The sequence below is a fragment of the Manis javanica genome, chromosome 1, assembly GCF_040802235.1.
Source record: "Manis javanica isolate MJ-LG chromosome 1, MJ_LKY, whole genome shotgun sequence".
Taxonomy (NCBI): Eukaryota; Metazoa; Chordata; class Mammalia; order Pholidota; family Manidae; genus Manis; species Manis javanica.
In genome coordinates, this window is record NC_133156.1 from 99089173 (window position 1) to 99106522 (window position 17350).

Sequence of the window (17350 nt, forward strand, 5' to 3'; positions counted from 1 at the left end):
GTACAGCATGGTGACTATAGTTAACAACTCCACATCATATATTTGAAAGTTGCTAAAAGTAAATCTTAAAAGTTCTTGTTAAAGGGAAAATATGTGTAACTATGTGAGGTGATGGATGTTAACTTATTGTGGCAATCATTTCACAAATTATACACTTATCAAATTATTATGTTGTACATCTTAAACTAATACAATGTTATATGTCAATTTTATCTCAATAAAACTGGAAAAAATACTATGCTATTATGTTTGGCTTATACTGACAGAACATGAGAAACTGTAACATTAGCAGAGTAAAATAAAAATTTCAGCATATTCAGTCTCACGTATAGATGTACAGATACCTACCTACCTACACATACACACACACACACACACACACACACACACACACAAAATACATACAGGAAAAAGACAAGAGATACAATACAATGTTAACAGAGGTTATCTCTGGGTAGTGGGTTTATAGTGGATTTATATTTTTCAAGTAATTTCTCATATTTTCTACAGATTATCAGCTTTACTGTTACAATTAGAATGTCCTATTTTATTGTTTAGCCATACCAGCCTTGAAGATCAGAGTCATTCATGGAGACATAGCCTACAAAAGCGCTTTTGAAATTTATGCTAACTTTAAAATGGTACAATCATGCGGATGTTGGAAAGCAGATTAAGGACTTGATTGGCACTGAAAACCAAAATTACTAAATCCAATGCTGCCCACCCACACATCTTCCAAGGTCATGGCTCACATTCTCGAAGCAGTGGGTCATTCTGCAGTTCTTGCCAACCTCATGGATGCTCTCTGGTACGTCTCCAGCACCCTGGAGAGCTTACTAAATAACCCAGTTCTATCCCAGACTGTCTTCTCCGAATTCATCCACCTTGCTTATTTTTTCCTCTGGCTACTTCATCACAAGCCTATTGACTTTCAATTCTTTGCATCAGCATGCTTGTCTGCAAAACCATCACCTTTCACCCCCGTGAAATTTAGTGTCACACCTGATGAATTAGGACAACTGACAGAGCGTAAGTGTAAGTAGAGCAGGTGGTAAAGTTGAGACCATATTCATGCGTAGTTCAAAAAGAGATACTCAAAGAAGTCCAAAAGGGAAGGATCCTCATGATTTACTGACAAAATAAAAACTTTACTGAAAAAATGTACCTGGTGTCTCATACTGTCTACTTAGAAACAACCTTAACTGATAGGCTTTGCTGTGTCCTTTGAACCAGCGCCCCAAGGGTGGAGATGGGGAGGAGGAAAGGTGAGGGATGTGTGACAAAATGTCCCCAGGAACTCATTCTGAAGAGAGGATGCAGGTGTTTTATTTTGTCACCCAACCCAAGCGCTTTTCTAGGTTTTTCAAGTTTCTACTTGGAGCTATATTGTTTTCATACAATCTCTCCAGTTCTCTGATTATTTTCACTTCTGTGGACCTCCTTAAGCTCCGTTACATCTTTGCAGAGAGGCTTGGTGAACAGAGCAGCAGTAAATACAGTAGTGACTATTCCTTAGAAATGAGGTCCCTATATGTTATTTATATATATATATACACATACATATAAAATAATTTGTGAAAGTTTTTCCTTTGTATACTAATTTAACAGGCTATATGAACTTAGAGGTTTAAGGATATTTCCTGTCTTTAAAAATTCCTAGAGTTGTCCAATAAGAAATTGAGACTCCTTTCTATCCTTCCTTCCAGAAACCCTGAGGAATGAATCTAAGTAGTACCCTGCAGATTCCCCAGCAAAACAATTTTTTGGACACGAAAGGTTAGGTATTTGGGTCAATTGGGTAATACTTGCCCGTAGGATTCTAAAATCCTGGAGTCAGCAGGTCTCAGTTATTTATTTACATCTAGTCTGTGGCTCATCGTATGTATCACTCCTAGATCTCATACCATTTGAATCAAAATATAATATGGAAGTGACACTGTACTAGGGGAATCCTAAAAATGGTCTCCTCAAGATTCCTATCCCTAGTCACTCAAGCAAACACTCAAGTACTATGAAGGGGAAGGGGTTTTGCACATGTAATTAAAAGCCCTAAATTAGTTGACCTTAATAAACAGAGATTATCTCAGTGGGCCTGACCCAATCAGATGAGCCCTTTAAAACAAAGAATTTTCGGCAGCTGACGGCAGGACAAGTTAGAGATCTGCGGCTTGAGAATGACTGGGTGTGTCCTGGTGGCCATGAACACCGAGGAGGACAGCCTCTAGAAGCTGGAAGTAGCCTCCAGCTGACAGCCAGAATGAAATGGGGACTTTAGTCCTACAATGACAAGGATCTGAATCTGTCCACAACCTGCATAGGCATGGAAGTAGATTCTTTCCAGTCTCCAGATAAGAGCCCAGCCCAACTGACATTTTGATTTTGGGGTTATGATACCCTGTGCAGAAAAACTAGGTGAGGGTTCCCAGGGAACTAGGAGATAATGACTTTCTTTGACTTTGGCCTTATGATACCTTGAAGTCCCCTAAGCTCAAACAGGTCAAGCCTACCTGGATTTCTGCCCTATTGAACTGTAAGGTTAATAAATGGGTAATGTCTTAAGCTACTCATTTTTTGGGTAACTTGTTACACAGCAATAGAAAACTAATGGAGGCATTTTTTTATGGGTTTTATTTTTAGAGCCTTATTTTATTATCAAGCCACTACATGCTAATTTCCCTCCTTGCTATTCCCCAAAGATCAACACTGCTAAATTTCTTCTTTCTCTCTCCAAATACTTCTTATGAATATGCATGAAGATATACAAGTGTGCATAGGCACACTAAAACACACACACATAAAATTACACAATGTGTTTTTTACTTTATAATCTATCTTGGGCATCTTTCTATATTAGAACATAAAAGCACACTTCATTCTTTACAACAACCACGCAGTGCTGGATTATATGGCTGAATCATTTTCTACTAAACCAGTCCCTTATTAAAGGACACATTAAATAATAAACTGTTAACGATTTATCTTTCCATCTGCTAGTTACAAGCAACGCTACACATATCTTCTGTTGGGACATATATTCTGAGAGAATATCAGTAAGATAAATTCCTAGAGATGGATTTGCTGGCCAAAGGGTAAATGCAATTGTTTAAAATTGAAATTTTAACCACTACTGCAAACTGCTATCCAAACAGGTTGTTTCAATTCATATCAACACTTACACCCTGTGAACGGGACTACCCCACAGCCTGCTATCACTGGAGTCCATTAGTTTCATGAAGTTTTAGACAACGTACTGGTGAACAGTACCAGCTCATTATTCTGGTTCACATTTCTCATATGATTGCAATGAATCATTTCATAGGTTTTTGTTGGTCTTTTTTTTCTGTGTAACGCCATTTACATCCTTTGCCCATTTTTCTCCTGGCATAGTCACCATTTTCTTACCAATTTATGCAGGCTCAGCTAAGCCAATCAGATGTTACTCAGCTATGGGCATAAAAATATTTTTCACACTTTGTTTTCTTTTGATTTTGTTTATTACATAGAAATTTTCATTTTAGGAGAGACACACTACTTCCTTTGGGGCTTCTGGATTAAATTTCGGGCATAGCATCTTCCTGGAACTAGGAGCCTGTAATTTTCTACCTTTTCTATTTTAAATAGCCTGTCTCGTTTCCTGTGCTTTAAGAGATCCCTGCTTTTAACAGGCCCTGTTTTGCTTGTGGAGATAAGCTCCAGAATCCTACAGCACTACTGACACAGCCAACAAATAAATTAATGCTCCCATTTCTACGGATTCATTTGTTTGGGCATAAATTCATGTGTCAGTGCTGAGTGGTCTAACTCAACTCACATAATTCTTACCCCACATAAGAAAAAGAGAAAGTGTGACTTTATTTTTGGGGTCAATAAGCACTGAACGGTGTCAGTTTTGTTTTCTGTTGTCTTTCAGGTAGACATCTAGGAACTCCTGCCTGGCATTCTGGTATCAAACATATGACAGAGAAGTCAGTAATAGGAAGGAAGAAGTCAGAGGCATGGTGAGTGAGGAGGCATTTCACACGATCAAGACATGAGGACTGGCTCTTTATTTAATTTACATTTTTTTCTACTGATACAGAAATGGAAATCTACCAGACTGTGATAAATGTCACTGCTCACCTGACTGACTTCTATAGCTTCCTAGTTGGCTCTGTGACCTGTGGGCTCTGTAACGTAAGGACAAATACTCTCAGAACCTGAAAGACAGGTTTGTCTCTGCCCACTCCTCTGATCAGATATTAAAATTATGTTTGAAGGGAAAAGAATTCTAGCTAAGTCTATACTGAGAAAAGAAAAATAATTAAAAGGATCATTAAAGTCTTAATCACATTTTCTCTTATCTCAGTATGAAAACTAAAGAAAATCACAGCAATCACAGACTGATCAGCAGGAGCATATAGTATGGTGCAATTGCTACAGAACACTGCAACGAGGAGTAAGCCTGCATCTTTTTAACCACTACTGAATTATATGTAAGAAGTGGGATCCATCATTTGCTTAGCACCTAGTATACACTGCTGGGCATTGTGCTGAAGGAATGTAAAGATGAAAAAAATATACAGTCCCAGCCACTGAGTAAGGTATTTGGCCTTGCATGATCCTGTCAGCTTTTACTATTATGAGAACAACGTAACAGAAATCATCAAAGTATAAATGGTAAGAATATAAACAGTTGTGTACATATCACGCAGTTTTGAAAATATAATATTACCAACTGTTTACCCCTCTCCACAATTATAACCCACTCACATCTTCTCAGAGGTAACTACGGTCATGAAATTGGTCTTTAAAATTACCATGTTTTCCTTTTGACTCTTACTACAAGTGCCTATATACATGTGTATGTATATAAGTGTGTGCGTATCCCTGAACAAAACATTGTATGCAGCATTGTGTTAGCCTTATATGAATGGCGTTAAGCAATATTCTTTTGCCTCTTGTTTTGCTGTCCAACACTGTCTTTGAGCTTCGTCCGTGCATCTCTGAGCTGTACTATCCACTGGCTTGCTGTATGCACAATGTGCTCTGGATGACAATGCCACAATTCATTTTCCAACTGATAGATTTTTTGGTGGCTTCAAATGGTCGGCTATTACAAACACTGCTGCTATGAACAGTTTAGGATACATCTTCTCATGTATGTGTATGTGCAAGAGTTTCTCTAAAGCTTTACCTGGGTGTGTTTGTGAACTTCAGTATCTTGCTACAGTATCAATTTTACCTATTTATCTTTTTCCTTTTTCCTTTACCATCTTTTATGCATTATTATGGGGAAAATAAAATTTCATTCCAAAGGGGCAATCACCTGTCTCTCCCTTGTCCCCAAACATGTTATAGATTAATGCCCACTCTCAACTTGAGAGTCACCCTCAGCAAAACAACTGATTTCTGGGGGAATCACAGACCTACCTTTTTTTTTCATTAAGGTCAACATTGTGGTTACAACATCCACCCATATTATCAAGTCTGCCCCACACAACCCACTGCAGTCACCATCCATCAATGTAGTAAGATGCTATAGAGTCACTACTTGCGTAGACCTACTTTTAAATATAAACTTGACATAATCTGAAAGCCCATCAGTGTTAAATTAGTTTTCACAAAAGTACAAGGGAGGTAGGGCTTTAATTGCTTATCCTTGCAACCTATCATTCTTCACAATCCTGAAAACACTTTAAAACACAGATCCTCCTCAAAGGCCTTGAAAGGAGCTCAAAAGTAAAAATTCCTTCTACTCCCTGACTTGCACCTCTCTTTCCAACTTTCTGTTCTCTTACAGTCATGCGCGTACATCCCACACTCTAGCCACACGCTGGGAACGTCCCTTTCCTTGTCCCACTTCTCCATGCCAAAGTCTGGCCCATCTTTCAACATCCTGAGCAAGTGGTTTATTCAAACTCTCCCAGACTTTTCTGATTGGAATGAATCCTTTTCTTCTTTGCACTACCTTGGATAGAACTTTAAAAAACAGAACAGAACAACCACATGACACACAGAGCAGTCTTTACCACACAGTTTGGGTATTGCAGCTTCACCTTCCTTGCAGTTAGTACCTGAGGCCAAGGGCCTCATCTATGGAATCTTCATTGTCACTACAGTGTTTATGGATGTAATAGGTAAGTTATCTATGCCACTGTCATGTAAAACCAGATAAACTCTTGTGCACACAAAAGAGAAGACATGTCCTAGACTACTCATATCGTGCTGTTTACAACAGTTAATATAAGTAATAGGTGAGTTCAACTTAAGGGGGAAAAATGCTTTAAAGTTCTGATGGAGTTTAGAACACATGACTCCAAAATATGGCATCTTGATATACTGAATATTTTAAGCTAAAGGAATTTGAGAAATGGCAGGTGTAGGATGGACTTTGGACCTTCCCTTAAGGCAGGTCATGAAACCCTCTTATGAGTGGCGCCCTCCCTACACCCAGAGGAGAGGAGCATCCTTATCTCTGAAGAGAAGGGACAGGGAGGAATCTGAGTAAACAGGCCTTGTCACGTTCTCCCCGGCTTACGGCACTTAGCTCACCTTTGTACTAGGACAGCTTGGCATGACTTTCCACTCTTCATCAAACCTAGCATAAGAACACTCAGGTTTAACCCTTTGGGGCTTCATTTCTTATGAAGGCTCCCATGTCATGTAAAAGTTGTGTTAACTAAATCTGTATGCTTTTCTTTGTTAATCTGTCTTTGGTTCCAGGGCTCCCACTGAAGCATTAGAAAAAGGTATTCTTCCTCCCCATCAGTTTTAACATTAGCTCTTTTTGTATGAATTAACATGTCTGCATTTCCCAAAGATAATTCTAATGTGAAATATGTCTTGCATCACCCACAAATTTAGAAATGGAGAAATAAGTAATTGAAAAAGGAACCCCACAGAAAAAGAAATCCCCAATTTCAGAGTCCAAACACTCTGAGAGAGAGGAGGAGGTTTGGGCTAACTTATCAGAAAGAACAACTTAGTGATAAGGCCACAAGAATTCCAAGATAACAAGATATGAAGACATACCTCAATTTTCACATGCCAGGATTACTTTAAAAACTGGCAAACAGAAGTAAAACAAAATGCAAGATAGGGTAATTAATTACCTGCATGAGCAGAGAGAGGTGAGTGTGGCCGAGGCAACGCTGGTGACTGCCCATTGCCGATCAAGCTTTTCCGGTTGCTTGTTCGGCAACTGTCAAAAGGAAAATAAAAATCTTGTGTTAAAATGAGAATTTAACATCAATAATGTTCAGGTATATTCAACACAGGTATAGGCTAGAGATCCAACAATCTATCTGTTTATGCTATGCCTAAAATGTTTGCAGGTTAATATGCACTCACTAATACTTGAGGGGTGTCTGCCTCTTGAGTATTAGAAAAGATAATGTATTCACAGAGTGTTATACCAACATTCTTCACCACCAGTGAAGCTATAATGAAATGCCTTCTTCAGTTATTGCAAATATGTGACATGCCATACACACAAGTGATAAATGAAGGACTCAAATCAGCAAACCACAGGTAGCATCTTTGTTGACATGAAATTTCTAATACAAAATTATGTGCAATGAAGCGCAATGACATTAATCTTACAATGATGCACTAATTAAAAATCTAATTATTTAGACAAATTTCCTATTGGTGCCTTTTGTCAATAAAACAGCCGATGCCTAAGGTCTAGGTATTTCAGTATGCCTTCATTTTTCATCTTGCATATTACAAATTCCTCATTAAGGTAAATATTTTGGAATCATAAAAACCAATTTCAGTTTGTATTAAAATAACAAGGCCTTTTTTCACAGGCACACTACCTACTGCTTTTATGCTGGTACTCAATGAATAGAAATAAACTGCTACATGTGGGCACAGGTCAATTATTTATTTCTGTTTCTGCTAGTAGGAAGTTACAGAATGGCTATTTTGATTCCAGAGTAACTTTCACAAACCTCAAAGAATAAGATAAATGCACAACTGGTTGACGATGATGTGGATATTATCTAATATTCAATTGCTTTTGTTCAGTACAGATTGTCACTTCAGCCTCTATTATAGTACAGTAGTAAGAAAAGGATAAGAAAAGGTTACCTAAAAGGTTACCTCATTCAATTCACCTAACAAGGTTCAGGGCACTGTGACTCCACCCTCCTACACTTGGGTTAGCCTCAACCACCATTAAAGGTTTATTGGAAGGCCTTCTTAACTCAGAGTGTACCTTTGTTATAGCAGGTTTTTGAAACAGGAATTTTCACCTGACTTCTGAATTAGGTAGAGTGGACATATTTGAGAGTTTGTATAAAACAGTTGAAAGGAACATTTCTACATATTCAAATAATATGTTTTAAAACCAAACCCAATTTCTTCCAGCAATATTAACTTGGAAACCAATCCTCTCTCTTAAGATGTTTGCTGCTTATTATCATTTGTCAACATTCACATATTAATAATATCTTAAGGTCAGGCTGCATCATTTTATTTTCCTTACTGGAGCAATCAACATCCCCTAGCATTATCTGTGAGTTTAATTAAGATCATGTTTACTCAGCCTTCAAGAAGTTGTTGAATAAGAATAGACCCTTGATACTTAATTATGAAGGCATATTGTGATATTATCAACTCATCTATCAAGAACCATATTGAACCTATTAAATTCATAATCATTAAATCAGTGTGATTGTTTTAAAAAGATACTATATAATGTATTTAGTGTTAATTCACATTAATGTCTCCTTTCAATACAGGAATTTAAAATACATCAACATACTGATGTTAATAAAAGAGATTATAAGTGAGAGATTTATGCCCTGAAAATCTCAGCAAAGTTATTTGTTAATTTGAGCAAATCAACTGAAATACGGGTTAAGTGTCACTAAAAAAAATTGGCTATTTGTATTATTTTTACATTTAACATTTGATTTAAATCATTTATGAAGATTTTCTCGAGTCAATTATTAACATTTACATTTGTAAATCAAATAAGAAATGTGTATCAAGAGTAACAATAATCTAATGAATAGGTTAAATAGGGATATAGGCAAAATTTGCTGACTTACCTTAAGCTAAAATTTAGAAAATACTATTTAGCGAAGAAAACTTAAAAAAATTTAGTTTTCCTAAGAAATATATAGAATAACTAATAGACTACCACAAATCAAATAACTAACAATTTAGATTTAAAACAAACCACAAACAAAACATTCTCACAATGTATCAGTTATTTAAAGTCTACCAAAAAGGGATGGAGAAGTACTGATTTTAAAAACGTGATTCAAAAAAAAAGCTTAGAAATGTCTAAATAAAACCTGAAAATGGAATATATTTGGTCAATATAGAAAATATGAAAAGATAAAAGATAAAAAATATTTAAGTTTATGTTACATTTATCCTATATTTGCTTACTCTCTGTAAAGATTTATAGTCTTTAAAAATGGATGATTATGAGTACAATTTAGAGTTAAAGAAAAAACAGGATTTTTCATCTATGACTATATGAGCAAGTTAAAACACGTTAAAAACAAACTGCTCAGAATTTGAACAGTTTCCTGTATTTAAGGTACTGGTAGTTGTGTTACATAAAACCTTTAATAATCAGAGGCACATCTTATTAACAAACACTATGACCAATCAAAGCCAAAAGTGTCTTCTTTAACCTCTGTATGGATCTATAGAAGGTAGAGACAGTATTAAAATGATAACAGACTTGGAACTTTCTAGAATCTCTGAACAATAAAACAGGAAGCTTTTAAACATTAAGTATTCCTAATTATTGCAAAATCAGACTTTACAAAATACAGGCTGAGATGGGGTTATCTTATCCTGAATTTAGCCCCAAAATAGCTGGGTCTTCACACACACACACACACACAGAAACACACACTCCCAGGACCCTACTGAGACATTCTGTAGATAACTTTCCAAGGCTGGGGGAGGGGAGGTCATCCAATTTCCTATACTACCTGCTTCTGGCATCTCTGAAAGGCACCTAATCTTACTGTTCAAGGCACCTAAGTCCCTGTAAATGAATTAAAATCTGCATCTAACACCTCAGGAAAACTCCCAGTGGGCAGGACCTATGAGTGTTCACTACTTAGATTGCTGCAAAAGTGGCACTGCCCACGACAGTAATGACACTGGTACAAAATGCTGAGCTGACCTCTGTCGTCATTATTTATTTATCCAGGTCATCACGTTCTGCTGCTGATGAAAGGAGAAGTTCACAGCATCTAAGCCTGAGGGCGGCTCCCCAGGTACAGGTGACCACATCACACTCATTCAGTCCAAGTGATAAAAGAGTGATGATATCACCAACTGGAGCAAAATCAAGATCTCTTTGATTCAGCCTTGCTTTTTCTCAAACAGTATCACCCAAGGGAAAAACAGGTGATGTCCGACCTTCACTTCTATTGTACCAGAAAACTTTTAACTGATTTAAAATTTACCTTCATCTAGGCATATGAGTTTGTCAAGCATTAGCTCCAGTTTTCAGTATTGGGAACACAGGTAAATGGTTGCAAAAATGAAACTGAAGAACAGTTCTGAATTCAAGTGTTTTCTCTCTTTATCCCCAAAGGCCTTCTTTCTGAAGAATTCCCTGAGAAGAAACACAGCCCCTCCACCTGCCTGTGTTTCCATTTGAAAGTCAAACACTGCAGCACCCACGTCCCCCAAAGCAGCTCCTCCTCTCAGTTTTCCAGCTGAGGCGACACATGGAGACACTTACTTTGCCTGTGGGTAACACACTCAACTCGTTCTCTTAATTTGAAAGGTGATATAAAGGCACAGTTAGAGGCGGTACTTCCAAATCTGAATTTCACCTGAGAAGACAGCCACATACAAGTTGAGACAAATGCCAAGATAAGCAATGGACTGCCACAGGAGCTCTGATGCCAGGGAAGCATTTCTTTTTACCTCATTTCTTGGTTCCTCCCTGGAAAGAGGTTAGGTGAGAGTTGAACAGAGCACCACCCCTGCTCAGAGTTCACTGTGCCTGTCACCCCAGCCTTTCACAGGGAGCTCTCCAACCCCATTACTGCCAACAGTACCTTCCATTGCTAGGAAGACAGAGGCAGAGCAAGCGCTTCATCGTCTAAGGCAGGCCTAACTCAGTGTGAGGACAAAGGGGAACATGGGCTACTAAGCTGAAGGAGGGGAGGGAATGTATCCATGTTTGGTCCAAAGCACCTATAATCGGCTCCAGTCTGGGCTGGCCTCCATCTGAAAGGCCTGGAGGGACCTGCACAGTTCACATTTGGATCTGTCACATCTCTCCTGGCAGAAGAACCTGTTAATTATCCCCTGCCAGTTCTGTAAAAGCTGGGTGGTCTACCAGGCTGTGGCCTTTTGCAACTGTTCTGAGTAGCTGAAATCCAGTTTAATTTTAAATTACATTCATTTTGAAACATGAATACTGATCATGCCTGATTACAGCAAGACAAGCTACAGAGGGGAAACCCCAAAAGGCAGTAATTTCTAACATTCAAAGCTGACTTTGAAAGGTCAGCACTCAAGAGGGACACATGACTGACCATGACTGAGAGGCAGTGACCATATAGTTCATTGCATAAGGCCCAGTAATTCTGAAAGCCAGACTACAGTTTATTAATTCATCTTGATAAATTTGCTCAGGAGACCAATTATAGACCAGAGCTTTACTGGACATGGACAGCTGCTAACTAGTTCCTAATACCTTAACAGAATCTGAATATTCAACTATTCCTTCCACAAAAAGGAACGCTGAAGTGGAAACAATGGGGCGTGGCCAGGAGGCAGACATTGTCTAGTGAATGTGGTCTTCTGAGTGCACGTTACAAACCAGGCGGGCTGCTGCTGGCATATCTTTACAATGAAGGCACTGGATGAGATGAGAGAAATAGTCATAAATTTTTTTTTTGGTCTTAGAAATTTAAAAAATATAGAAAATATAGAATAATAATCCAACAGTCACCTGCAATGAACAACTAGAACATGTTGTCATGTTTGTTTCCAATTTTTGATATATGTATATGTTATACACACACATAAACTAAATAATGTATACATATATTAGAGACAGGGAGAAATGTACTCCCTGACACGCAAACCAATGAACATTTTCCATTTCCCAGCCAGCAACTACTAAAAGGACTGTGGCTTGTGGTTTTCCCACCCTGTTGTGGTACTTTAACGTACATACACACATACCTCTGAACAACATTTTTTCGTGTTTATATTTTCACTATTGGTATCATATATCAGAAAAAAAACTGACAAAGATTGGAATTGTGCAAAAGAGATGAGTGACTTTCCTTTCAGTGGCTTGTTAGGCTCCATAATATAGTGGACATCCCCACCACCCGCCACAGGGGATTTTCTGATTCTGTAAGGGTGTGAATTTTGCACAGTACAGATACACTCAATATTCACTCCATGGGAAGATGCCCCCAAACATTTAACATTGTCCTACTGAGATATTAACCAGCTTTGCATGCCCCAGCAAATTCATTTCATCATTACTGATTGAAATATATGAACCCCATATATATATTAAATATATTTATATATATATATACATCTTTCTCAAATCTCCTTTGAACCTGTTTTACTGTTACTGTTGTCCTCTTTAATTAATAATTTAAAATCTTTGACACATGTTCATTTTATATTTCTGTGAAGGTTATAAATTATACCTTAAGCATACACTATACATTAGATACTCTGTAACTTACTTTTTTTCACTCAACATATTTTTGAGATTTAACCATGGCAACATAAATATGGGTCTAATTCATTCCTTTTTTAGATTATTCATTTGAAGCAAATTTTAGGATTCTTAAATACACTAGAATTATATATATATATCATGGGTATTTCTTTTTTCTGTTTGCAATATGAAATATCTCTGTGTATTTGCAAATCTGATTTCAAAAGGCTTGAAAAATATCTTTAAGACAGTATTTGAGAGAAAAATTATATTATGTAGTATAAAGCATATTTTGCTTAAATTAAAATCTTTGGGCACTTTTCCTCCAAATCCTGCTTATTCCTTCAGAGGCTTCCTTCCCCTGATCTCCATTTCCTGTTTTCTCCCAGCAGTAACTTTTTGTCTTTCATATGTAAATCAATCTAACCTTCCCCAAGTCTAAAGCTCTACCCCTTTTCCAGAACAGCACAACAAGGCCATACCTGGTTAGCTAGCTAGATCAGCACTAGGCTGAAGGCAGCAGCGAACAAAGCATTCGTATTTCTGTCTCTGTGACATTCCTTGCTATTTAGGTGAAGTTAGGACACTGAGGGTGTCTTACTTGTGGCCCACAAAGTTATGGCTCCATCCAGGCTTTCATAAATTCCTTTTTGAGACTCTAAAATATGCTAGGTGCTATTCTAAACAAACAAAAATCCCTGCTACCCTCAAGGGGCTTACATTCTGGAGGAGGAAGTAGGTAATAGACACAACAATTAGTAAAATGTATAGTATTGGAGATGGTTATGACACTTATAGTATAAGGAGCAAACAATAAAGAAAGTAGGACAGGGAGTACAGATGTGTCAAATCACAATTTTAAATGGGTGGTCAGGAAAGGCCTCACCAGGAAAGTGATACTCAGTAAGACTGGAAGTATAAGCACGTGAGCATTCAGCGAGTGCAAAGGCCTCTGAGGCAGGAGTGGAGCCAGAAGCAAGCAGCAGAAGGGGCAGTGGGAAGGGGCAGGGGGAGATGGCAGGGGGCAGATCTGTGGCAGTTCGCAGGCCCTAGTATGGAGGCTGTTTTTAATCTGGATGAAAATGGAAGTCGCTGGAAGGTTTGAACATAATCTGACTTTGGTGTTAAGAGAATCATTCTGGCTGCTAGACTGAAATACCCGGAGGAGGAAATAGGGAGAACAGTTAGGAAGTTAAGTGGATGTGCATCTCTCATCACCCTCATCTTCTATGATGCTACTCTAAAGTATTTTAAAAATTAACTCATGTAAAAAATGGTCCCAAAATTCAATGCAAGCATTATACTAGTCCATGCTCTTTTGCAAAGCCTCCAAAAACCTGGATGAATAGCAACTGCTGACACTGTGCTGACTACCAAGCCAGCATGCTTCATACCTTCATGTATTTGCCTCAGTGTAATGACCAAACTCATAGATATCCGGGGTATGTAATTATGAGTGCTTATTATTGATATTATTGGTTTGATACTTGAGTTTAACTTTTCCATTAGTAAAAAAAAAACCCTCCTTCTAAAAGGCATTAACTACAATGAAAATGAATGGCTGTACATACTATTTTCACCTAAGAGCAAAAAATTTAGTCTAATTACATACCCAAGGAAGGAATAGGTCGCCAAGCTTTCAGAAATTCTGAGGAAAGCTAAGGAAAAAATATATACTACTGTATACAGTATTTTGGGGGGCTTTATTTAATTCATTAAGATAAGCCCAGGGAGGGGTGAGGTCTGCACAAATTTTCCATATTCATAGAGGGAGAGAGAGATGGTTGAAAGTTATCAGCAACTATTCAGTACAAAAAATAGTTATGGAATGTATTTTCCTATGTTCAAATCACTATGGGAGATAAGATGAAAAAAACATTCCAAAGCTTTTAAGTATAAAATAAGTGATAAGACTAATTCACAGATAACTGTATTCTAAGGCAGAATCTGGAAGAGAGGTACAAACAAAAATTGGTTTCTGTCTAAAGTGTAAGACAAAATCCTAATCAACTTTGAAACTTATTTTCATAACCAATAAGCACTAGAATTTTATAGTATATATTATGCCTGACAAATTGTACATTCATTTCGTAAATCTTCCATAATCCCTTAATCTCAGTTATCTCCCTGACACAAAAACATTTTTAAAAACCCACTTCTTCGTTATTCCATTTGGGGGCTATTTCAAAGTGAGACATACCAACACAGCTATTTCTATGTGGCTGACATGGTGAGCGCTGATGTCACATGTCAGCACATGGCCAGTGGGTAGCTGACATTCACCATGTTGTACCACACAGACACTGCATAGCATCCACTCTGAGGTCATTCATTCAGCAAACATAACTAGGGATTCCACCTGCAGCTACTTTATAATTTAGGAAGGTTGTAGGTTCCTTGAGGGCAAAAATTATATAATGGTGACTCTCTTTGCATACCCAGAAAAATACAGAAAATAAAAATAATTTGAATAGAGGTTCTATAAATGTTTTTAAAGGATTAAACATGGTTCCTGCCTTTAAGAAGTTTATAATTTAACTTGGAGGACAAACACGTCTAACTTAAGAGACTAAACAGATCTAAGATGATATTATATTCTAATACTACTAAATTGATCAAGGTCATGTATAACTAAGAAAACACAAAGGCTGACAGGTTTGTGGTGCTGAATGTATGGTACTAAACATATTACTGGGAAAATTTATATACACATTACTCTGAATAAAATTACAATGGGATAATCCGTAGAATTACAAAAGGGGCATAACATAATGGTCAAAGTCAAGTAGGTGTTGGTAATGATGTGGGATTTATAGTACTGGAGTAAATTCAACTTCTGAAAATGTTAGAAGTAAAAAGTAGTTAAAGGGAGAAGGGTCTCAATATCTGTGGATTCTTTGGTGCAATTTACCTACAACATGAATCATAGATGGTACTTGTATGACCCCCAGTAATCCTAAACAGCAGGGTAGGCCATCTAGCTGAATGAGGACACCCAGGGCTGGAAGAGCCAATGATGATATGGCTTCTGGATTTAGGATTAGTAACACAGAACACAACAGCTCAAACTCCACATCAAAGACACAGAATAAAGCTCCTATTTGGGATGAGGATGAGAAAGAGTGCTGGGAAGGCAAGGTAATTAATCCTGACTTAAGAGTGGAAGGGCAACTGCTCTAAGGGCTGACCTGGTCAAAACACTATGTGAATTGATTCCGAACTATTGTCTAATCTGTCCCACAAGGCTGAATGAAGTGTTTTCTCACCTGGCTGGGCTATCTAAGTGCTGATAAGAGGCAGATGGGGGAAGGGTGGGGGTTGTGAACCCAATTTTGTAACTGGATAGAGTCAGGGTCAGATACAATGGAACTGACACCCAAGCCTTTGGCTGTTCTCAGGGCAGCTGTGGGCAGTGACAAAAGGTAAGTCCACAGACATGTTGGGAGTTAAGGACAAATAAAATACAAACTGATGTTTTTCTAAACCTCCACTTTATGTGTGTGTTTGTGTGTGTGCTGGGGTTGGCAGGGGCAGGGGGAGGATGTGCATATTTACATGCTTTTTAAACTCCCATGTTACACACTCAAAATGGATATAAGTGACAAATTGATACTTTTTTTCTAAGTAGCAGAAAACCAAGTTCAAAGTCCAACTATAAAAATCAGCATGATCAAATTAATTTAATTGCATTAGAATACTCTCTGTTGGCCTTTGAAAAGTAAATAAATCTTTAAAAAGCCTTCGAAAGTGGTGGCGGAACCAAAGCAGAGTAAACACAACAGCTTAAACCCAATGTTCCAATCTGCCTTTTTGAAAATACCATAGTAAAACTGTACTATTAACTTCTCTCCCTTTACCTACTATGACCTACTTTTATTCCTTTTAAGAAATGGTCAACAGCTTTATAAAGCTGGATTGCAAGATTTTCTTATATCTAAATCTTATCTGGACAAATATAAAACAGCTAAACTGATGCAATATTATTTTACCCACTCCAGGCTTCTCCATACAGAAATTAAATTTCAGTTTAAGGTGCTCACCTAGGGACATTTAAATTTTATGGATCTTTTTCCGTCTAGTAGATAATTTAGCTATATAGCTAAGTACTATCTATAAAAATCAAAAGCTCTGTTCCTTCTTTCTGACCCAAGAAGGGAGGGGAGTTCACATCTATAACCTCTGGATCTCCTTTTATGACACTCAACAGAAATTTATGTCAAGCCTGGAAGGAACAGCATGACTATTAACACCCTTCCAGTTCTAAGGCATTTTTCATTTACAGCAATTTGGCATAACGCTTTGCCCACAACTGACTATCCCTGATTCCATGGCCTCCACAGTCGGAACATAAACATACACACACATAGAGTCACATCAGAGTTCCACTTTGTTTTTTTCTTTGAGTAGAAGTCATGTGGCAAAAAGCCATTATCTTTCTGTTCAGTACGTTTTGTTGCTGGCTGCGCCTAATTCAGTATCTTGCAAAATGACATTCTGTTAATGACACGAATGTCAAAGCTGTGATAATGGCCAGAAGTAGAAGAAAATGTTTCCAAAATGGAGAAACAACAGGAAAACTGCCAAATGGATATTAAAATTAGTTGTGTGCTCATCCCATCCTTACAGCACTTAGTCCCCACCTATTTGTTTCCAACATGAAAGAGATGCAGCCCTCTACGGAGGAAA

The 17350-nt window shown here is 37.7% G+C and overlaps 1 protein-coding gene across 19 annotated transcripts in view; it reads right to left on the bottom strand.

The window, feature by feature from the left end:
• Positions 1-17350, bottom strand: part of MAST4 (microtubule associated serine/threonine kinase family member 4) — a 525532-nt gene that overhangs the window by 99809 nt on the left and 408373 nt on the right. For all 19 annotated transcript variants that reach the window (XM_073235555.1, XM_073235554.1, XM_037026097.2 and 16 more), the window contains one exon: positions 7092-7180. In XM_073235555.1, coding sequence (XP_073091656.1) covers positions 7092-7180 — 89 coding nt within the window. The remainder of the gene's footprint in view (positions 1-7091; positions 7181-17350) is intronic.